Source organism: Callithrix jacchus, chromosome 14, assembly GCF_049354715.1.
Source record: "Callithrix jacchus isolate 240 chromosome 14, calJac240_pri, whole genome shotgun sequence".
In the NCBI taxonomy this organism is placed as follows: Eukaryota; Metazoa; Chordata; class Mammalia; order Primates; family Cebidae; genus Callithrix; species Callithrix jacchus.
The window spans coordinates 41,108,945-41,131,600 of NC_133515.1; the positions used below are offsets into that span (position 1 = coordinate 41,108,945).

Below are 22,656 nucleotides of genomic sequence, written 5' to 3' on the forward strand. Positions count from 1 at the left end.
TCCTGTTTTGGGAGCTAATTGGTGGCAGAGGGATGGATGAGATGGCAGAAGCTGCCGCAGCTTTAGGGAACTGAGGGAGCAATGAAAATGAGGCTAGGTCCCTGAGGCATCAGGAAGGGTCACTCATCGTGGTCCCCATCCCCTCACATTCTGACTCTCTTTCTAACCATGGCCCGAGTGGGAGGAGGGAGGCCCCATGGGCCAGGCAGGAGGGGCTGGGGGCAGGGGAGGCCACATTCCTGGAGTGTTAATGATCTCTGGGCTGGGTAGGAGCTGAGCCCCCAAACCAGCTAAAAACAACAAACAGCTCCCAGGAGGGATTTGTGTCTGTCCTGAGAGTCAAGGATTTCCGCCCCGATGGAGGCTGTGGCCTGTGGAGCGCTTAGCAAAGAAATTCCCCAGGGACCAGAAGCCCCTGGCCCAGAGGTATCACTTTGAGAACAGCCCCCTCCCTGTCCCTTTCTCTCCTCACTCTCTAATGGTGAGGGGCCCAGCACCCAGGAGGGGAGGCAGGCCCTCCCCCACACCCCTGGGATGGGAAGAGAGGAGTCTGGGCGCATTCCTGCTCCAGCTCTCCATCCTTACAACAGTCCAGGGAGTGAAGCTGTTCTTGGTATTTTACAGGTAAGGACACCAAGGCTCAGTTAGAGATGGTGTCAATAAAGGTCTGACCAAATTGACGGGTGAATAAAGGAAGCATCTGACTACAAGTCCCAGTCACGCTAGGCCAAGCTGCGGCTGGAACTGGGGTCTGTCTGACCCCAACCATGATGGCTTTCCAGCTCCCTGCCCCCTTCTCTCTGCAGGGAACTTGGGGGGCTGCCTGGAAGAAGAGGAACCATTGCTATCAGGAGGTGGCCGAGTCTCAGCCACAAGGGATAGTGGAGGAGTTAAGAAGAGGAAGAGGTCCCAAAGCTGGTACCAAGCACACTGCAGCCATGAGGCACCTTTCCACTTGGGTCGAATCTTCCCTCCCTAGGAGGCCTCTCTCAGCCCCAGGTGGTCCAGGAATGACGCCCTCCGGCCTCCTAGCCCCATGGATATAAACAGTATGGGAACCTACCACGTCTTATTTACCCACGTTCCTTGTGGGCAGGCACCTTAGTGGGTGCTCAATAACGGCTCTGTAAGGGGAGTCCTGCAGAGTTTTACCTCTGTGCCCTCACATGGTCTCCATCCTTTCCTCTGGGCCTCCCACCTGGCCCCATCGAGCCTGGAACCTGGGTCTGCACCTTCCTTGGGGGCCTTTCCACAAAATCCTCAGGCAGACCTTCCCTTTCCCACTGGGTTCCATACACCACCCCCTCTTCCCACCCACAATTCACAAAGCCACACCCTGATGCTTTAAATCCCTTATTTATTGCCCAAAGCTTATTAGTATTACATAAATCACATAGATTGAGAAATTTTCTGAGAAGGTTAAAAAGACACTGCAAAGGCCCCTGGGAGTGGCTGAGGCTTGCATGCTGGGGCCCCACTATCACTGGTCCAGGCTTGAAGACCATCCCGGGTCTGTGCACCAGCCTTTCTCCTCCTCTAGGCTCCTGCCCTTCTCCCAGGTGAGAGGCCAGAATGCGAAACAAGTCAGCTCATAACCAGGAAGTGAAAGGAGTCTGTCGGCCAGCTTGACTCCATGGCCAGCTTGACATCTTGGGGTTCTGGTCCCTGCACCTTCACATTACTGTCTGGAAATGGAAGAAGGGCATCCCCAAGCCTGAGGGAATGTTTGACGTGACCAGAGGAGGGCCGGGCAGGGACACCAGGGCTGGAGAACCACTGCAGGTGTGGCCTGTGCTCTGGCACAGCTGGCCAGCCCCACCTGCCCTGACTGTGGTTCCGGGCTCAGCCTCCGTCCCAGGCATGAACCAATCTACCCCTCAGGCCTCCCTTCCTTGGGCCTCAGCAAAGTGGGACATGGGTGCTGGGTGAAGGTTTCCCCTCGCAGGGCCTTCCAAAGCCAGACCAGGGCCTAGCGGCACGGCCCACTGTCTCTCTGTCACCCTCACCCTGGGCTATCTAGATCCTCTGTCACTCTACCGCCACAGGAGCCGACCCCTCGGCTCACCTGAAACTGCATTTGCGAGCATGATGGGAATCATTGGGGAGACGAAACAAGTAAGTTATGAGATGCTGAGGCCACAGGCTGGGCCAGGGCACCCATCTCTGCCGGGCCTCTCTGGCAAGGGGAGGGCAGGGGGGTGGTTAGGCAGTTTTGGTCTCAAGATAAAGTGCACAAGACGACGACTCTATGATAGGTAGGGGCAGGGTGAGCTTAAAGTGAGCTTTTCAAAAGAGGACCCAGACATGCCAGTCCCTAGTCCAGGCCTAGAGACTGGCACAGCACAGCAGTCATTGGCATATTCACATGATGGTGGGACTGGCTCAAAAAAGCCTGCCTCTCCAACACCATGGCACCCCCCCATTCCCCAGTGCTTTGTCCTCCAGGCTTGTCTAAGCCTCTCCCTCTCCTCACAGGCAGCAGGTGGGCTGCTCCTCAAGAGAGTGGCAGGCCCCTCAGGGCAATGCGCTGCAGAGCCAGCTGTGGGAACCAGGGGCTGGCAGAGAGGCAACTGCAATGCCCAAGGAAGACCTGCCTCAGCACACTTACTAAGATGCTGCCCTGTGCCAGCCTTTTCCTACACATGCATGTTCGTCTCTGGCCCAAATCTCCCCTGAGGTGGAGTTCCCAGGGGAGGGAGGCAGGGGCTGCAGGTGGAGGCTTACTTTCTAGGTGGGGTCAGGAGAGGGCTGCACTGGGGCCGGTACTTCCCCTTGGTTTGGGCCTTTCAGATGAGGGATCACCTGCTCACACCCACCCCAGGCTCTGCTTCCCTCTGTAGAGCTTGCTCTTCCTTCCTGGCCAGCAAATGGGAAGGAGATGGGAGCTGGCAGCAAGGGGCCTCTGAGACTGCAGGAGTGAGAGGCGACACCATCAGGCCCAGGCATCTGTGTTGCCTCCTCCTCCAGAACTGTAAAATGTTTGGCAAAGGTCAAGTGCTCCCGGGATATGGGGTCACATACAGAAGGCAAGGTCCAGGTTCTGAGGCCAATTGCTGGTCCAAAGGGGCCTGCCCCCTTCCCAGTCCAGTGTCCACATTGGGGACGTGCCCAGGATAACCAGCATCTAGGCACGACAGGTAAAGACAAGGTCTTGCTGGAGGAGCCAGTGGGAACCCATTGATCCAGTCTTGGTTTCAGACAGGGAGCGGAGGCTCAGAGAAGGAACTGAGTTTGTCCGACATCACAATGCCATTTAAGGCCAGAGCCAGGCCCAGCTGTTCCTGGGTTGATGCTGCTTCTCTGATAGGTATCTAAGGAGCTGGCCTAGGCGTTCTCAGGCATGAGACCTTCCTGCTTAGAAAGGGATGGGATGGGGCAGGCAGCTTTGGTGGCTGGAGAAGCTCCACAGAAGGCAGCAAGCCCAGTTCCAGCCCCACTCTCAGCCCCAGTGCCCAGTGTCCAGCCTGGGGCCTGGAAGGAGGATCTTCTCAAAGAGGTCAAGTGCAGATCCACAGTTCCTGCCAAGCACCATTCCTTCTCTGGGTTTCTTGCCTGGAGCTGGGGTCACCTCAGGGGCCCTGAATCAGAGCTCCATGAATGGGGACCCTAGCTCCAGGGTCGCTGGGCTTCACTCAGAGGTGCTGGTTCTGCAGCTCTGGAATGGACACGGGCTGGCTACATTCAGAGCCAGCTGCCCACACAATCGTGCAGAGGCCTCCAGTGCTCCCTGATTCCCTGAACCACTTCCTTAGGACCTTCGTCATGGCTAGCTCATCCCGTGGGGTGCAGACCTCCTTCTCTCCCCTCCCCATGCCAGCCTGGGGAGCCATCTGGGCTGGCCACTGTAATATGCTAAATTTACCAGCCTGGCCACCAAACCACTCCAGCTCTAGGCCTAATCTGGCTCCCCCCGTCACCTGTCCTCCTGCCATTTCTGGTCAGCTGAAACTAAGGCTCAGATTTGATTCTGATAAAAAATAAAAATAAAAAAGAAACCAAAGGTATAAAAGGATTCTAATTCTACCCCATGGGCACGCTACGATTTTTCAGCTTCTCACATAATTGTGCTGAGTGGAGTTTTGACAACTCCACGTAAGGCCCAGAAATGCACTTGATTATGCTTTGTAGGAAATGTGTTAGAACTCCTCTCCCCTATGTTAAATGTGAATGGGTCAGTCTCCCTCCACCGCAGGCTGAGCACTCTCCCGGGCCCGGGACTGCTGGGGTTGGCATGCGGCTCCCCGCAGGTGCAGGCTGAGTCTCTGGCCCTGCCCCTCAGCTCCCCAGCTGCACAGTGCTCCGTCCCCAGGCCGCTGACCACACTCACAGCCCCTTGTTGTATACCACTGTCCGGCTGCTTGTGGCCTGGGCTATCTCCGGCTCTAATTGGGACGTTTCAATCTGTGGAGAGAGAACAGAGAGGAAAAGTGGGTGAGTGGGAAGGCACAAATAGCAGGGCTGGGAGTTGCAGTGAGGACCACCCTGGGGCCCAGAGCTCTGTCCCTCTGCACCCCCCATGTCTGTCCCAGCCAGGGCTCATGTGCCCTACCTAGTGACACATCTTCCTTCTCCACCGCCCTTCCACCATGGGGGTCACAGCACCCCTTCCAGCCCAGACCTGGCCTCTTTCTTCTGATGGCATGTCCACGTGGACATCCTACATGCTGGCCTCTGAGTTCTGCATCTCCCTCACCTCCAAGAACCAAGTCTGCCAAACTACAGACCCACCACAGCCCTGCCCAGGGCCATCCCCTGGACCTGATGACCACCCAGGGCTGCTCCACCTCAACTCCTTCCATCCAAACCCCACCCTCCTAGGTTCTTCAGCCTCTGTCCTTCCTGCACCCCACTCCTGCTTTTGTTTCCAGCCCACTAGACCTCAGGGCCCACACTCCCACCACTCAGTCTTTACATCTTCCCCACCCCTGCAACATGGACTCTGGGGGCCATCCCTTGAGCTACTCCCTAGCCCAAGGGTTCCTCCCACTCTGCTGGCAGAAGCCCTGCTTTGGAGAATCCCACCATGGACCCTGCTCCTACACTTGAACCTGACCATGTAATGGAGACCTTCAAAATTCCGTTTTTGACTTTGGCTGGACCCTCACTCATGGCCAACAACCACCCCACCCCGGCCCTCATAGCCAGGTCAACTCCCTCACCCACTCTCAGAGGCCACTGGACATCTGCTCTGCTGTCCTCTCCTCGGCCACCTTACCCACCCTGTTCCCACTCATCCTCGGTAGGTGAGACATCCTCTTAGAGAAAAAGCTGAAGGTGTCAGAGGGGAACCCCTCAGCTTCCTGTCATCAAACCCGCTGCCTCCCGTGTCCATGCACGGCTTCCCACCTGCCCCACAGCTGCCATCCCTCCCCTCACAGGACAGAAGCCCACCTGGCTCCCCCTCCCCTGCCCACTCCAGGACCCCCTCCTGGGTCATACTCCCTCTCTCCCACCTTTGCCTGTTAGTGTTCCAAACACAGGAAGCTTCCCTGATGGCACCTCCCCTTCACCCTGAGGCAGGCCCAGCTACTACCTGGTATCTCTCCTCCCCAGCAGCCACGTTTCTTTAAAAAACTGTCTACAATGGCTGTGTCCACCTCCTTCCCTCCCACTGACTTTTCAACCCACAGTAAATCTGGCTTCTGTTCTCACCACACTCCAGAAAAATCTCTCCAAGGTCACTGCCACCTCCCATTTCACGACACCCACTGCATGCTCCTGTGGGTCCTGGGGACTTGGCCTGGCTGGGCCCTCTTCTCTGCACATGTCCCAGGTTACCCCACACCAGAGTTCTCCAGCCTTGTTTCTCCCTGGAGCCTCAGGTTCACAGCTGCCTGCCTGCCAGACTTTGCTGTGGACGTCTCACAGGAACCGGAACTCAACCCACCTGAAATGGAACCAAACCCGCCTCTCCCCTGGCCCCACCCAGCCCCCCATCTCGGGAATGACACGGCCATCCAGTGAGTGGTGCTCTGGCCAAAGGCTCTGGAGGCTCTTTGGGTCCTCTCCCCTGCCCTTCCCACAAGGTCTCACCCAGCCCAGCCCATCCCCCACCACAACCAGTGCCGGCCTTCTAAACTGCAAGTCTGCCCCTGCCTCTGCACTGTGAAATGGCTCTGTGTCACCCTGATCCTCAGGGATCAAGTCAGATCCCCGCGCCACCCTGCCCCTTGGACTGGAGACAAAGGGTGCATGGACTGATTTTGGTTCATCACACGCCCTGGGCTGCGTCTGCAACTCTGGTCTTTGCCTGAGTTGTCCAGAGACGCCTCCTCCTACTTCCATTCCTGCCCCTACTCCTCTCTCCCATCTTCAGCTCACCATCTTGCATGTCTCAGCTTTAGCCACCTTTCCTCCCCCAGGCTGGGTGTGGCCCCCACAGCTCCCGGAACTTCTCCCATCCTGGCTTCTCCATGTTAGATCACAAGCTCCCTGAGGCAGCAGATGTGTGGATCTGGCTCACCACTTCGTCTTCAAAGCCTGGCACGATGCTGCTACACAGTAGGTGCTCCCTCATTGTGGAATATGCGGGCAAAAGGAAAAGAGGCAGTAGGCACTGGAAGACGGGGTCCCCCTGGAGACACCACATCAGCCCCGAGATCGGGCTTCAGCTCATGCCTGAGCCCCTAGCTTGAGGGGGGCCGGTGAGGAAGACACTCCTACAGTGAGAAGGTCCTCGCTGGACATTTGCCCTGGACACAGTCAAGGAGGCACCAGGCCTCTTGAAACTTAGGTTGGTTGAACTTGGTTCTAGGCACCCGCCATATGTCAAGATGTGGCAACCCTGGGAAGTGGGCAGAAGGTGGCACAGACCAGTCTGGACTTCAGAGAGCTCTGTCATACCCGGGCTGTGCACAGCAGAGTCCACGCAGAGAGGGAGTGTGGTGAGGACTAGAGCTGGTGGGCAAAGTGGGAGAAGGGGGACCCTTCCTCTGTAGTCCCTGGTACCCCATTGTTCAAGTCTGGTCACCCGAGATGGCCAGACAGAGGAGAGCTAGGTTGAGGGCCCAGGCCTCTTCCCCACCCCCTCTCCTCAAAACACCTTCTCCTACCCTACCCCTGCCACCCCCAGTCCCCTCTACCCCGCCGGCTCCCCTCGTCCCCACGCTGCCACTGACACAATGCACAGCGCCCACGCTTAAAAATCTAAATGCTTTTGAAAATGTTTAACCTAGTTAGACAAATTAGCAAAAATTTGTGCAAAACAATTTAGGTATTTAAAATATTCAATGTTTTTAAAAAACTGGAAAACTGTTCTTAGCTTTCAGCTGCAAAAACCAACAAAATATAACATCCCAGCAATCTTACCATGAGGTGTAACATAACCCTTCGGGAAAGCTGTTAAACAGCTACTGAGGCATCCTGGGAAATAGCACTTCATTTATTCAAATGCACATATGTCAGGCTTTTGCACCATATGTCATTCCAAGCTATTTACAGTAATAATTAAATCTTAATCAACGTTTAACCTCTGTAAAATGTTTGAAGAATCCTAATCACCCTTCAGACTGCACTAATGAAGGAGAAATATATAAACATAAAAGGAAAATGATGCATAGATATCACGCTGGAAAGAACAGTAATTGCAAAATTGTATTTCTTTTAAATATAATCAGTAAATGATGTAAAGTAAGCCAAGGAGTATTTTAAGTTAAGACATCTTGGATGTCAGAGGTGTGAGCAGCTAATTTTGTTCTGCTACCCATAACAGATGTAGCATATTTTATTTTAGTGCCATTATTAGCAACTTCCCATGCCGGCTTTCACTGAAGCACTGAGGCCCACATTAAAATCGGAGAGGCTGCTCAGCACCACCGGGGAGGACCACAGCCCAGGGCCACGGCCCACTGTGCCACTCCCTAGAGCACATTGGCCCTGGGGAGACTAAGGCCACCTCCTCTTGGCACCCCGTCTCCCCTGGGCTCCCTGCCACACTGAGGGCAGCAGGTAGGAGCAGGGGGAAACACAGGCAGTGGGAAGGCTCCTGGGGGAGGTGGCCGAGGGATCAGGAGTCGGGGCCCGGGGACAGACCTGGCATCCTAGGCTTCCTCTCTCATTTCAAGTCAATTCACTCTCATGTCAGCAGATGTTGATGGTCGCCAACTCCAGATACCCAGGCTGGGCATACAGAGAGCTCACACCCTCGAGAAGCTTACAGTCTAGAGAGGAGTTGGCTGGTGAAAGCAGATGGAGTCCAGAGAGACAAGCAGAGTGCCATGGCAACTGGGGAGGGGCTGGGCATTCCAGTGTATTGATGAAGGAACAAGGAAGGAAGACTTCTCAGAGGAGGTGGGCCAGGAAGAAAATGAAGGATTTTGATCAGAAAGGGCAGACCAAGCTTGCTGGGTGAAGAAAAAAGTATTAGCGGGCTAACACAGCCCGTTTCTGGGAGGCGGGTCAATGTTGGACGTGGAAATATGGCAGGAAATGGAGGTGTGGCTGGGACAGGCAGAATCTTGTAGTCTACATGAAGGTGTCCGCATTTTATCTGAGGGCAATAGGGAGCCACAGAAGGATTGTGAGCAGGAGTGGGCCACACCCAGACTCCCATTTTTATTTTTTTCTTGAGCTAGAATCTCACTGTCACCCAGGCTGAAGTAGTGTGACTGCAGCTCACTGCAGGCTCGAACTCCTAGGCTGAAGCCATCCTCTTGCCCCAGCTTCCTGAGTAGCTAGGACTATAGGCATGTGCCACTATGCCTGGCTAATTTTTAAATTACTTTAAAATGTTTTAAAGAGACATGGTCTCGCTGTGCTGCCCCAGACTGATATTGAACTCTTGGCCTCAAGTGATCCTCCCACCTCAGCCTTCCAGTGTTGGGATTACAGGGGTTAGCCACTGTGCCTGGCCTTAGACTATCTTAGAAATGTCTTTTTTAGGATGGTGGGTGTGGAGGATGGACTGGAGGGGTAAGGAGGGGGTAGGAAGGCCTCCTGGGTAGCATCTGTGGGAATCAGAGAAGTACCCAGTCCTGCCCTATAATGCTGCCAGTGGGGGCAGACTGGAGGAGCCTTTCTGAAGATGAAATCCACAGGAGTTGATGACCAATTCCACGTGGGGGTGAGAGGGAGGTGTTGAGGATGACTGTGCGTTGGATGACTCCTAATTCTAGCTCAGGAGCTGGGGTGGCTGGTGACGCCATTCTCAGAGGGAGGGAATGGGCCAGGGTGGGGGGTGGTAGGCTCAGGGTGGCCACATTGAGTCTGGGGTGTCAGTGGGTTCCGCAGGTGGAGAGGCCTGGGAGGCAGATGGGTCCAGGCTCTGGAGCTCTGGGCAGGAGAGAGCGCCTGGGATGTGTGAGCACAGCCAGAGCCTCCAGAGTGAAGGAGCTGGCCCAGGGAAGAAGACGGAGGGGTGGGTGCCAAGGCCCGGGGAGCAGGCACATTTGAAGGGCAAGAGAAGGAACAAGACTGTGATGGTGGCCTTGGGACACCAGCCCGAGGAGTGGACACAGTGACAGAGGGTGCCACAAACACTGAGCAGCCATGAGCATCAGGCAAACAGTTTTCTGAGTGGTCCCAATAAGGGTTCAGAGGCTTTGGTCTTGGCAACTGGATTTCAGTGATGCCTGAGACCCACATTGCCCGATTCCCCACCCAGTGCTGATCCTGGTTCACAGCCTCTCACTCTACCCCCAGGCCAATTCAACTGGTCATTTGTTAGGACCCCTCCAGCTCTTTGGCCATGGCCAGGTGCGAGGTCGACGGCCACCATCTCTAGGTCTCATGGGTATTGGGACCACTGGGGTCCCCACTGGGCTTGGCTGGGGCAGGAACCCCTGAGTTGCCTGCTGGCCTATACGTGATATTTTCTCCCCTGTCCATCAAGAATTAAGTGTCTCCCTTGAAGAGCACCTCTCTGAGGTTAAGGGTGGGGCCAGGTTTTCTCCAAGGGAACCATATCCAGGGCCTTGCCTGGCAGCGGCCTCTGGACCTGTGGGTAAGTGAAGGTGACACAGGTCTGGGCAAGGACAACAGAGCTTCCCCTCCTGCTGCCCAACTCAGCCCCACCCTAGCAAAGGCCAGAGCCCCAGGGTATTGGGTTGAGGTCAGGGACTTGGCTGTCCACAAACTGGCTCTGAGGGGCCTTCTCTGGGAGGGATAAGAAGATGAGGAGAGAGGACAAGGAGTGGCCACAGGGAGAAGGGGTGGCCCAGCCCCAGGCAGCCAGCTTGGGGCAGGGCAGGCTGGAATCTGTGGGCCGTCTTTTCCTTCTGGTAGGCTTCTCCCCGGGCACCTGAGAGCCAGTCAACAGGGGCTCCCAAGGGAGGGGGTGTCTGGGATGGAAAGCCAAAGCCCTGAGGGGCAGGGGCTGCAGGGACCATGGAGCACTGGCTGATGGTCCCTCCCCTCACCACCACAGAAGTGGGCTACCAGGATCACCCCACCCTGCCATGAAGGAAGCAGCGTCACCCTGCTAGCACTCCCTGACTTCCAGGCAGAGCCTGCACACCAGCTCCCAGCCAGCCCCCTTTGGATGTGCCCCTCAATATTGGAGTGCCACCCCACCCTTCCAACCCTGCTGCTCCTCCAGGAGATGTCCCCAGATATGCAGCATCCTGTCCAGCATCTCCCCAGCCTCCCTGGGCACCCCAAGGCCCAGCTAGAAGAGCCAACCACCTTCCCTTGTGGCGTGGGAAGGGTTAACCTTGAGCTATTTGTCTCTGTCTCATGACTTAGTGTGGGTGGGGGGCTAGAGTCAGGAATGCGTTTGGGGCCACCTCTGCCTCTACAGCCTGGGAGCACACACACCTGCAGCCAGGCCAGCGGATAGTTTACATATTTGAACCTGGAGCTAAGGTGCAGAGACATAAACAGGAAACTGGATCCCCTGCCTGTGCCCCATTCTCAGGGGCTTTTACCTACTACAAAGAGCTTCCTCCTGGTCTTTCTTCTGGTGGCTTTTCTGCCTCCTTTTCAAAGGCATGGGGCTAGGGGGATGGGGTGTTCAGTGAGACCCTGTGACACAGCTCAAAGCCACCACCTGCTCCTGGCCAGAGGTCTGGGCTTCTGAGGGTCAGGAGGAGGTGGCGACATTGACACAGGGCCCAAAGCCCAGGTGGGCACCTGCCTGACCCTGTATGCCTGAGGCTTCTGCCAGGCCTGGGACTGCCTTGTCCACTGGGCACAACATCCCACCCTTTCTCACCAGGGCGGTGTGTATGGGACACACACAACCAGGTCCCACCTTTAGGAAAGCTATCTGAGTGTCCCTGGGGGCCAGAGGCATTAGGCTGGCAATGGGGAGCAGCTGAGGCCTGAGCCTAGACCCCTGGACCCCTGAGTCAGGCTCTGGTGCTGGCTCTAGGCTCCCAATACCTTCTTAGTTAAAGACCCCTCAGCTGGACACTCCAGGCCTTCTCGAACTTTCTCCAGTTTCTTCACCCATCAGCTGCTATCCATTTCCTGTACATTCTAAGTCTAGCTTTGAGGCCTGAGTCCAGGCTATATCCTGACCCTCTAAGGCTGCCTCCTCCAGGAAGCCTCCCCTGATCTTCTTAGACCAAATCCATTGCTGCTGCCTCTAGTGTCCCCAGCACATGCTTTTATCTCCATCCCATCCCCAGGCACAGGCTCATTTGCATTCTACAGAGGTGTGACTACAGTAGTCACCCCACCCTGAGCTGCTCCAGGCAGCTTGGTATCCCTGTGCCTTGTACACAGTAGGTCCTCAGTAACAGCTGAGTTAAATGACACTGAAGTGCCTCACGGGCGAGAATCCTGTCTTACACTTTTCCGCCTCCCCTGTGCTATGTGTACCCAGCCTATGTTCAGACCACACCCCACCCCCTACCATTTTGGAGCTTTGCACCATTCCTGGGTGCCCTCTGGTGGACCAATCTCAGAATCATTTTCTGTCCCCTGTCTTCTTAGCTTTGAGGCCTCAGTTTCCCCACATGTATGCTGGGAAGATTTTCTAAGATCTCCTGGGCCCAGGATGAGGATGGTATCACAAAATGGACAGGCTGGCCCTTTGGAGGCTTAGAAACCTGTGTGATGCTGTGTAAAGAGGGCAGAACCCCAGGTCTCCACACTCAGCCCCAGTCCTGCTCACTCAGCTTGCAGGGCTGAGCCTTGCTGCGGGCCAGGCATGTTCCACTTTGAACATATTAATGCCTTTAATGGAACCTCTGCACAACCAACCCTTCTCCCTCCATCCTGGATTCAGGTGGTATCCTAGAAGGTCCTGGAAAGGAAAACAAGCGGGGAAAGGCTGTCAGGCAGCCCAGCCGAGGCCTGCCATCCAGGCATGTGTGCATGTTCCTTCGTGCACGCTTATGTGTGCGAGCCTGTGTGTGCACGCAGGTTTGGGGTGGGGGTGTGGGGAACAGGCAACATGACAGGTGGCGTTGGCGTTCCTGGGCTCCGAGCGGTTTTGCCATTCCCATCCATCCCTCCTGGGGGGTCCTGTGGGCAAACTCCAAGAAAGCAGCGGGCGGGGAGGCAGCAGATTTCTGATGGCAAAAATAGCCCACTTTAGAGTTCAGTAGGGACTGATTAAACCAGTAAACGAGAAAAACCCCAAACAAACATCTCCAAGCAAAGTAGGAGATGGATTTGAGACTGGAGGGGAGGAGGCCCCTGCTCTGGGAGATGCTGAATGCTGCTTTGGACTCGAGAGAACACAATGTCCCCTAGACATTGTCTCTGGCCTCACATCAACCCTGGAAGAGTGGGAGAAGCAGGAACCAACAAAGTCATAGTGAACCCAGATGAGCCACACTCTGTACTTGGTATTGATAAAGAGTACCAGTTCTTAGCTACAGGAACACCTTATGTGTCAAGGAAGGGAGAAAGGTCTATTGTCCCAAGGGGGAAGATGCAAACCAGAAAACACACCACCAGAGCCTACACAGGTGAGGGGAGACAGATCCTGGTGGGGAAGATCAGGGAGGACTTCCTGGAGGAGGCGCCATTTCTAGAACAGCTTGAACATGGACTCACATTCCAGCTTATTCCCAACTCTTCCCTACTCTTGGTTGGGGGTCCAAATATTTTCTCCGAGAAAGGGAGATAAACTGGGGGGAAATCTTTGCTTCTGGTTACTCTTCTCCATTTTTGGTTGAGGGTCCAAATACGTTCTCAGAGAAAGGGAGATAAGAAGGGGGGACCTTTGCTTCTGGTGGCTCACAGCAGTCTAACCAGGCTGGTTCATCAGAACTGCCATTTTCATCAGGGCTGGTAAGAGGGTGGAGATAGTGGAGGTTTGGGTACCCACATTTTTGCCCATAAGGGAGGGTGTGCCTCTCTGTTTCTTAACCCTGACAGCTGTATGTGGGGATGCAGGAAGGAGTAAGGTGTGGCTGGGCTTGGCCCTCCTGACTCATCTACCACATGGGTGTGGTTGGTCTCTAAGAGCCACCCTCTGTGGCCAGGTTGGGACATGGCTCATAAATGGCGCTAAGAACACAGGGAAGGCTTTAGCCTTCCTCAGAACATGGCTTCTAATCCCTAGAACCCTCTAGAGCTGACGTGACGAGGGGCTCAGCGCAGAGGCAGGGGCCTGGGGAGTTCCCAGGGCTGACATGGGAGGCTCAGAGCAGGAAGCCCTGGCCCTGGGGGTCTCTTAGGATGACTTTTCTTCTAGTCAAGGCACTTGGCAAAAGCTAGAAGGGGCAGGAGCAGGTGGCGGGGGTGCAGGGGGAGGCTGGTTCTCCCCTGAGGCCTCAGGGAAGGCAGAGGCCAACAAATCAACAAAGACAACCAGGAGGGAACAGGCCCACAGGAAACAAGCCTCCTGGCCAGTGAGCCTCACTCCTGCCCCTGGGGGGGCCCTGCAACAGCTGAGGTAGGGAAGAGACACACGCTCATGGCCTCCAGCCCCTATGAGGGTGGCCCAGGGCCCTCTACCCTGCCTGGAGCCCCAGCCCCCAGGGGGCACACTGCCCAATCTCTCTCATCCCCCACCTCAGCCCCCACAGCTGCAGGGAGGACAAAGGAGCCAGTGAGGGTCTAGGGGCCATTAGATGAGTTCTCGGGAAGGCCAAGGTCCTGCCCACTTGCCAGGCCCAGCCCCGGAGGGTGGCTCCCAGAGGGCACACCCTTGCTGCAGGCCGGGCACCTGAGGGGCAGCACGTGACTTAAATGGACTCACTCAGCCCACTGTACAGCACCAGGGCCCGGTCTCGAGTTTTCAATTCCCTGATCTTCCTGGGAGAAACTCAGTTCTTACAGGAAGAAACTGAGTTCCAATACCTCATCTTCCAGCTGGGGAAACTGAGGTCTTTGAGGTTAAGACCCAAGGTCATACAGAGAGTTGAGGCAGAGGGATGCCAGCCAGAGAGACAGGGGGCAGGCCTTGGGGCCACAAGATGGCCCCTCCACCCCAACATCACCTAGGGACGGGGTCCAGCCCCTGGCTGCCCCCCACTCCACACGCCTCACTCATCCACAGACAAGCCCCACCTTCTGTGGACACATTTCAGCCTCACCAAATCAGCTAATTATTGACAGTTGGTGAAGAGGAGATTTCACTTTTTCCTCCTGTTAAACTGCTCCTAATTAGTTCCCTGTCACCACGGCTGGCTCGCCCGCCCGCCGCCCGCCCGTTCACGCAGTAATCCCGCTGCACAGTGCCTCATTAACCTTTTGCTCCTCTCCTGCCGCCTGCCAACAAGATGAAGACAAAAACAGATTGTTGAACAATGGCTTCGGCTTGTACGTGCAGCCCCGTTCCCCAGCCCCCGAGCTCCCAGGGGAAGAGTGGGGAAAAGAGAGGGGACTGGGGTGGGGGAGAGGCCCAGAGGAATCAAGGAAGGGAGAAAGAGGCACAAAGAAAGATCGAGGCAGAAACAGAGGCAGGGACGTGGGGAGGGGCCTTGGCCAAGGTACTGCTGCCTGCTCCAGAGAGACATGAGGATCATTAAATGGGATTGGAAGTACTCCCAGGTAGGGAATACCGGCTGTCAGAGTCAGAGGGACATTTGCCACGACCCTCTTGTGGTAGCCAAGCCCATATTCCCGGACACTGGACCCTGCAAATCTCCCTCAAGGGATTGAGGCCCCAGTGTATGTCTGTGTTGTGGTGGGGAGGAGAGAGAGGACCCCATTTGCCTGGAATCCAGAGCCCCAACTGCCAATGGGGACAAGGCCAGAAAGGCCACCACAATCTGGCCCTACCACAAGGGAGACATCCACCACCAGCCCCACCTGCAGAGGCTCTGGCAAGCTGCAGTGCAGCCTCGGCTTTAGTTCCATCATGACCTGTGTGGTCACCTGACAGTTCTTGCTTATTGAGTTTTGTCTCCAGCAGGGAGGCTCGCTGAGACCAAAGGGCTCCTAAGTGGCCATTCTTGTAACAAGAAAAAGAGCAAAGTGCCCAGGCTCCATGGGGCAGGGAGCAGATTCTGGGTATGATGGGCCCATCCAAGTTTGGGGACAGGCTGGTGGGGTAGGTTTCCAGATCCACCTCATCCACCAGGACAGACCCTGTACTCCCTGCATGGGCAAGAGCACTGGGGTCCAGAAGGGAACCCAGGTTCTGCTCCCCAGTTCTCACAAGGAGGTTCCCTGCCCCACCTGTTGGCCCTTTAACCTCCCTCCAGTCCCTCCACTGCCCTGCCCCTTCCTCACCTCTGGGTTGGAAATGACATAAACACTCTAAAAGGTCCCTGTGAAAACACACAGGTTTCCTGCGGACGGGAGGAGGGCTGGTGAGGGCACTGGGATGTTCCCGCTGATAAATTAGCAACAAGCAGAGTCTGGGGCCCAGAAGCGGGCCTCTTCTTTCTATAGTAAGGAATGGGTGGGCTGGGGAGGCTCAGACTCCTTCTGCCTGGGTACAAAGCCTGCTCCATCGTCAGCAATTTTGGCTCTTGGACAAGGTCTTATCTTAATGTGCCTCAGTTTCCTCTTTGGTAAACAAGGAATATTGGTACCTACCTTGGAGAACTGTAAGGATATGGGCCCCCATTTCCCCACCATAACCAGCTAGGCCCCTCTACTCACTGGACCTGGGGACTCCACAGAGGCTGTGCCTTTCCACATTGGGCTCTGGGGATTCCTTCCCCATCACTGCCCTCTCTCCAAGCACCCCCAATCTCCATCTCACAGTTTCTTTGCTGTATTCTCCCACTGTTCCCCATCCCTGAGCTCAATATTCTGAACAAAGAAGAAACTGACTACCATGTTGCCTCCTAGACTGCCCTGTCTAGCTACGGCCACCCAAGTCTCCTCTGCTCCTTCTAGTCCTACTGCACTTACCCACTCTGCAGACAGCCCCTCCTCTTTGAAGCTTCCATGAAGCTACTCCATCTGGGTTCTCCCTGTGCCCTTGGCTGCTTCTTTTCCTTCTTGATGGTTTTTCTTTCTCCTGTAGTTGACCGCATCCCCTTTCTCAGCTTCAGTTTTCCCCTATGCACTGAAGGTTCCATATCTCCAGCCAAAATCTCTCCCCAGAGCCATCTGACTGTTTAGGAATCACCATTTGATGTTCAATGTTTTGGACTTAAAGGGCATTAGGAAGACTTAATACAGTAAGGCATGCCAAGCTCCCAGCAGGCTGCCTGGTCCAATAGATACTTGGCAAATAGTAGCCATTATTATTATTTGCAATTTGACCCTCAGTACCATTTTAACAGGCAAAACTACTAATTTGAAAAGAGCAGACAAAACTCTCCCCCAGGAATTGAGGGAAGGATTGAAGTCCTTGCCTCAGTCTCTGGGGTTAGTGAGTTGGAAACCCCATACCAATCACTGCAGGCCACCCACCCATTTTAGGAACTAATTCCTAAATTCTATCTCCGAGTCCCGATTAATTAATTGGTGTTCCAGTGATAACTTCTGTTGACAACCTTGGTGGCTTTTGGCAAGGTTGGGTCAGCCCAAGCAAGCCCAGACTTATTTTGGCAAATCCCACTGGCTTCTGGGACGTGAGACATGATCCCCACATGGCAGAAGAAGCACCTTGTTAGGGAGAATTAATTGGAAGAGTGAACAGGGGAACAAGGTCCTCTCAGCAAGTTGGCTGAAGGTTTTGGTTCCATGGGCCCCAGACAGGCCTCAAGATACCCCATAATGCCCAGGCCAGCCTGCATCTTTTTGGGATCCATGTAGCTGAGGAGGAAGCTCTGAAAATCATGCTTCTATCCTCCCTTCCCAGAGAAGAAAGATTTAATATGCAATGACTATCCTCTTCCCAATCCAGAGAGAGGGGCTTGGATTGCAATAAGAGGGACTTAGGTTAAATACTCAGAAGAATTAACTCCCATGTCTATTCAAGGTAGGCATGGCGGGAGAGGGGAGCCTAGGCTTTGACCTGCAGCAACTGTGAGACCAGGGTGGCTCACTTTCCACCACTGCTTTGCAGCCAGAGCTGGAGGCCTGGTGGGTGAATGGTGGCCATCTCCCCATTATGTGCCCCAGAGGAACACCTGCCAAAGACCTGCAGCACTTCTAGACGCTTCCCACCACGGTGCAGCCCCCAGCTCCCTCTTCTCTTAGCTGTCCCAAGGCAGGCAAGGTGGTTGACTAAGGAGAGAAACAGCCACAGAAAACAATCAGATGTAGCATTTCCTAGGGGCTTGGACTTCGAGTGTGGCCCTCTGGTGTTTCCTCTTGTATGAGTGCCTGGCTTCTGTGACCTTGGGCTGGTACCATGGCTTTTCTGGGCTACCATTTCCCCAGCAAAGCCAGGAGCAAGGTGAATTGGATGACCCTGAAAATCCTTCCAATTGGGAGGGTCTTTAATTCTGTGCCATGCATTTTCTTTGCCCTAGGTCCCTTCTCTGTGCAGGCAGGTGGAGTTATGAGAGCTACTAGAAGCACAGAGGTACATACAAGCACATGGGTGACTCTGGCCCTGGCCTAGGACCCTGGGCTCAGGCTGATTGCACAGATAGATATGGTGGCTTAAGGGAGTGCTGGGTTGGGACAGGGATGCCAGAGACCGCTGAGAAATACCCGCCCTTCCCTCTTCAGGGCTCCTAGGCAACCCAGAGCCCACGGCTCCATTTGGAGTTCCCAGACTGCAGCTTTCCCGGGGTGGGAGGTGGGGGAGGGAGCATCCCAGCATCCATGACAAGGCTGGGCCCTGTGGGTATGAGATGAGGTCCTGCTGGCTTCCATCCTGGTGTGCCTTGAATGGTGTCCCCCAAGACAGGAGCCCCACTCCCACAGAGTCTCCTCCTCAAACTCTGGGGCTCTGGAAGGAAGCCATCCCAGTTCTTGCCTCCCAGGGACACTGGGGCCTAAGGCAGGTTACCCCCTCCTCCTGCTCTAAGTCCTCAAAGCCCCAACACCCCCAGCCTCTTGTTTTCACTTCCCCAACTTCTCTCTCCAGGAGCCCTTACCTCTCCCCACCTCACATGGGGCCCTGACTGAAGCAGGTCCATCCTGAAATCACAGATTCAGAAGCAACTCTCTCTGGCCACAGCCCCTGCCTTCTTGTGAGCTCAGTCAGTGCAGACACCTTCTGGGCCCTCCCCGTCAGCATAGCTCTCACCTTTACTCCAACCCAGCATGGATCCCACGGTCCTTGGCTCCTCCAGGCTGTTGCCTATCTCTGAATCCCTCTTACTCCCAACCTGACAAAACTCCAGCAGAAAGGACCTATGGCCCTCCCTGTATTGGCCCATAGCACCTCCTGGTGAACAGGCCCTGGCCACACCCCCAGACTATGTGTTGCTCAGCCTCCCTCACCTCTCATTCTCCCTCTGGATGTCTCACCCCTTCTCTGTGTCCTCAGACCCCTGACCTTCTGCCCCTTCCACTTCTCTCTGCTCAGTCACAAGAACACAGGAGCCACTGGAACAACTTCTTCAATTTTCCCACCCCTGAACCCCATGCCCAGCGGCATCTTACTCCCACCCCACTCCTCTTCCACCTACTGAAGTAGGGAGGGGTCTCCCCATGCCAAGGCTGATCCCCTAGTCTGTGTTCTGGTTCCCCTTCTTCTTCATGGACTTTCCTCCCCCAGCATCATCCTCTCAGTGTCCTCAGCATCTCTCCTGGTGCCTTCCCTACTGCATTTACACAAGCCCCTGTCTCTCCCATTTAAAACAAGGATAGGCTGGGCACGCTGGCTCACGCCTGTAATCCTAGCACTCTGGGAGGCTGAGACGGGAGGATCACAAGGTCAGGAGTTTGAGACCAGCCTGGCCAAGATGGTGAAACCCCATCTCTACTAAAACTACAAAAATTAGCTAGGCATGGTGGTGGTGCCTGTAATCCCAGCTACTCGGGAGGCTGAGGCAGAGAACTGTTTGAACCTGGGAGGTGGAGGCTGCAGTGAGCCAAGATCGTGCCACTGTACTCCAGGCCTGGGTGACAGAGTGAGACTCTGTCCCGCCCCCCCCAAAAAAAACAAGGACAAATACATAAATAAAAGCCCCTCCTAATCTCACATCTTGTTGCAGCTGTGGACCTGTCTTTCTCATTTTTCCCCTTACCTGTCACCTGGGCCCCCTCTTTGGGGACAGGGTTTGGCTATATCGCCTAAGACACCAATGGATATTCTGTAATCTCATAAAGTGTGACCTCTCGGCAGAGTCTGACCCGTGGATGCCCACCTACCCTGATCACACGTGGTCCGGCTCTGCCCTCAGCCCCTGGCTGCTTGTCCTTCGACCCCAGCAGGGTGGGAGCCTCACCTACCACCCTCACTCACTTCCAGCACCATTCGCATGTTGGTATCCTCTACTTCTATCCCTGCAGTCTAAGCCTCTCTCCTCATTCCAGACGCAGTGCCAATATCCCACAGGCTCCTCAACCCCGCGTGTCCATCCAACCAACCTGCTGCCTTGAACCTGAACCTCCCTTGAACCTGACCCCACATGGCTCCATCTCATTAAGCACCTACATCTGTCTGGCTGCTCAAAACCAAAAGCCAGGCGCACATCCAGCCGGCTCCCATTCCCTCCCACCACAGGCAGCTCTTCACCAGATCCTGAAGAAGCCTGCCTCCTGACTCCCTCTTTAGGTGCCCTTCTCTCCATGCCCACTGCCAACAGCCTGGTCCAAGCTGCCATCATGGCTTGCTGGACGCCCACCACAGCCTCCTGATGGTTCCTTCTCCGGAGCTCCAACCCAGCCCCATGCAGCAGCACAGGGGCCGCTCAGAATCAGGAATCTGTGGTCTGCCCTGCACAGCCCTTAGAAGGACATTCACCCTCTCTGTTTCGGCTTCCAGCCTCAGCCCCTCATTCTTGGGCCACGTCACCTTGCAGCACTCCCTGGTCGTGCCGCAGATTTTGGTCAGCTCTTGGACATGGCATGTGCTTCCTCCCCTCAGAATCTTCACACCAGGTGTCCACCAACCTCTTATCTCCCCTCCCATCCCTTTTCATTTGGCCAACTCCAGCCACACTCCCAGTCCCAGTGAAATGTCACTTCCCTCTAGGCTCAGTTTGGTCTGCTGTCTCTTTCCACACCCAGTGGAGCTTCTCCCACCCTAACATTCCCGGCTCCTCATCTGCTGGCCTCTGTTTAATCACCGTGTTGACTGTGTGACCCTCACTCTGAGGGGCAGAGCCTGGGCCAGCCTCATGCACAATTCCAGCCCCAGCACCTAGCAGTGCTAAGGAGTTGGCATGATATGAGTATTCGTTCAGAAATCACCAAACGGTGTTCCCTGCCCTGCCCTTGAGCCCCTCCCCACTGACCTCTGACATCTGCGGGAAGAGGCTGATGGCCAGCGGTAGGGCCAAGCCGAAGGCTGCCAGGCACACGAGGCTTTGCACGGGGAGGAGAAGCCGGGGGCGCGCCTGCAGGAGAGCCGTCCTGTGGGGGAGAGAGGAGGGAGCCCCATGAGACCCCAAGGTGGGGTGGGTCAGCTGCCAGCCACCATGCTGGGTCCCACTCTGTCTCAGGGCCCAGGAAGCGTGGTTCTTGGAGCAGTGCCAGTGTGCAGCTAAATAGACATATCAGTTAGGTCTTTGGGACCTTTCCCAATGGGCACTCCTATCCCAAGGCCCTGCCTTGAAGGGCATGGCTGGCTGAACTCTCAACTACTCAGGTCATGAATGAGCACCTTCGGGGCACCCGCCCACCATGCATCCAGCTCCATGCCAAGAAGGCCCCATGTGGGAGAGATGCTGGGAAAGGCTGTTGGCCCCTGTTCCTGAGGAGATGCATAGGAACCTAAGATCACTCTGAAGGCGGCACGTAATTAAACAACCAACCAACAAAAGTAAGTCCGAAGTTCAGGGGAGATGACAAAGCACATACATGTGGGCATGTGCCAGCCAGGAGAGAGGTGATCTTCCTCTGTGTGTGAGAACAGAAGATACCTACTGGCTACCTCATCCATTTCAACCCAAGGGCCACAGAGGGGGCAGTGACTCGTCCAAGGCCCCAAGTCTGCAAGAGGCCAGCAGAGCTGCTGTCTGGACACCTGACTCCCCAAGGGTGCTGTCACCCCAGCTGGTCTCCTTTGCCAGCTTCATCACCAACACAATACAGCTGGCACCTTCTCCCTATGGCTGGCTTCGGAGCTGGTTTCCAGGGCAGGAGAGGGGGCATTATAAACCTCCCTCCAGGGCCCAGGATCCCCAGACAGAGTGGGGACATACCAACTAGCCAGTGTGCCTGTACCATGTTCCTCGGAGCTTCCTGTTTTGCCTAATACAGAAGGCCCTTCATCGGGGACCGCAGCATTCCGCTTGGGGAGGCCTAGGATGACTAGACTATGTACCGGGGGATGTTAGGCAGGCACTAAATCTGACCTCGGTAACTGGCAGCCTCAAGTGACAGGCTCCTGGTGTGAAGGGGAAACAATCCAGGCTCTTGTCTGCCACCCCCAGCAGGGCTGACCATGGCCACAGGCAGGTAAGGGGCCCTCCTAAGGGCAGAGCCCCAATGTGGGAGGGCAGTAAACCCCATATACCTTGACCTCTTGAGACAAGAATCCCAACAGCACCTGGGCCTGAGAAGGCAGCAAAATTGGGAGTAGTTTTCAAAAGTTAAAGTGTATCAGATGGGCTGGGCAGCAAATTCCCGGGGGCTGCTTGCAACCAAGAAATCCAGATTCAATGGGCATTGGACCTGGAAATGTGCATTTTAATCAACCCTTCATGAGTCTAAAATGGTGATCCCAGATCACACTTCTGACAAACCCTGTCCCTGGATGTTCCTGCTCAGGTATTAATAAAGATCCTATCTGTAATCCCAGCATTTTGGGAGGCCAAGGCGGGCGGATCACCTGAGGTCAGGAGTTCAAGACCAGGCTGGCCAATGTGGTGAAACCTCGCTTCTACTGAAAATACAAAAATTAGCCTGGTGTGGTAGCACACGCCTATAGTCTCAGCTACTCGGGAGGCTGAGGCAGGACAATCTCTTGAACCTGGGAAATGGAGGTTTCAGTGAGCCAAGATCACACCACTGCACTCCAGCCTGGGTGACAGAGCAAGACTCTGCCTAAGAAAATAAATAAATAAAGATCCCATTACTTGCAAATACTATGCAAGCAAAAGGGTGAGTCCTGGCTTGGCATGCAGTAAGTGCTCAGAAACTGCGTGTCATTACTGCTGTTGCTATTGCTCATGCTACCTGCAGGATGGTAGGATCCTGGTAGCCCATCTGTCCTGCAGCCATTCCCACTGGCCCAGACCGCAAGATTTGTCCAGTTGCTAAATTCGGCCTGAATTAAGCAACTGGAAAGGGGAGTTTCCACAGGATTGAGCAGCAAGACCAAGGTGCCTAAATCGAGCTCAAATCCCT

General features: G+C 55.2%; 1 protein-coding gene across 9 annotated transcripts in view; it reads right to left on the reverse strand.

Annotated features, from left to right (window-relative positions):
- Window positions 1-1,340: 1,340 nt before the first annotated feature.
- SFXN5 (sideroflexin 5) overlaps window positions 1,341-22,656 on the reverse strand; it is a 128,615-nt gene continuing 107,299 nt past the window's right edge. For 5 of the 9 annotated variants that reach the window (XM_054245301.2, XM_035272285.3, XM_035272280.3 and 2 more), the window contains 2 exons: window positions 20,601-20,718; window positions 1,341-4,401 (listed from right to left, as the gene is read on the reverse strand). In XM_054245301.2, coding sequence (XP_054101276.1) covers window positions 4,383-4,401; window positions 20,601-20,718 — 137 coding nt within the window. In that variant the 3' untranslated portion in view covers window positions 1,341-4,382. The remainder of the gene's footprint in view (window positions 4,402-20,600; window positions 20,719-22,656) is intronic. The other 4 variants (XM_035272286.3, XM_078349071.1, XM_078349072.1 and 1 more) reach the window with 2 other exon arrangements.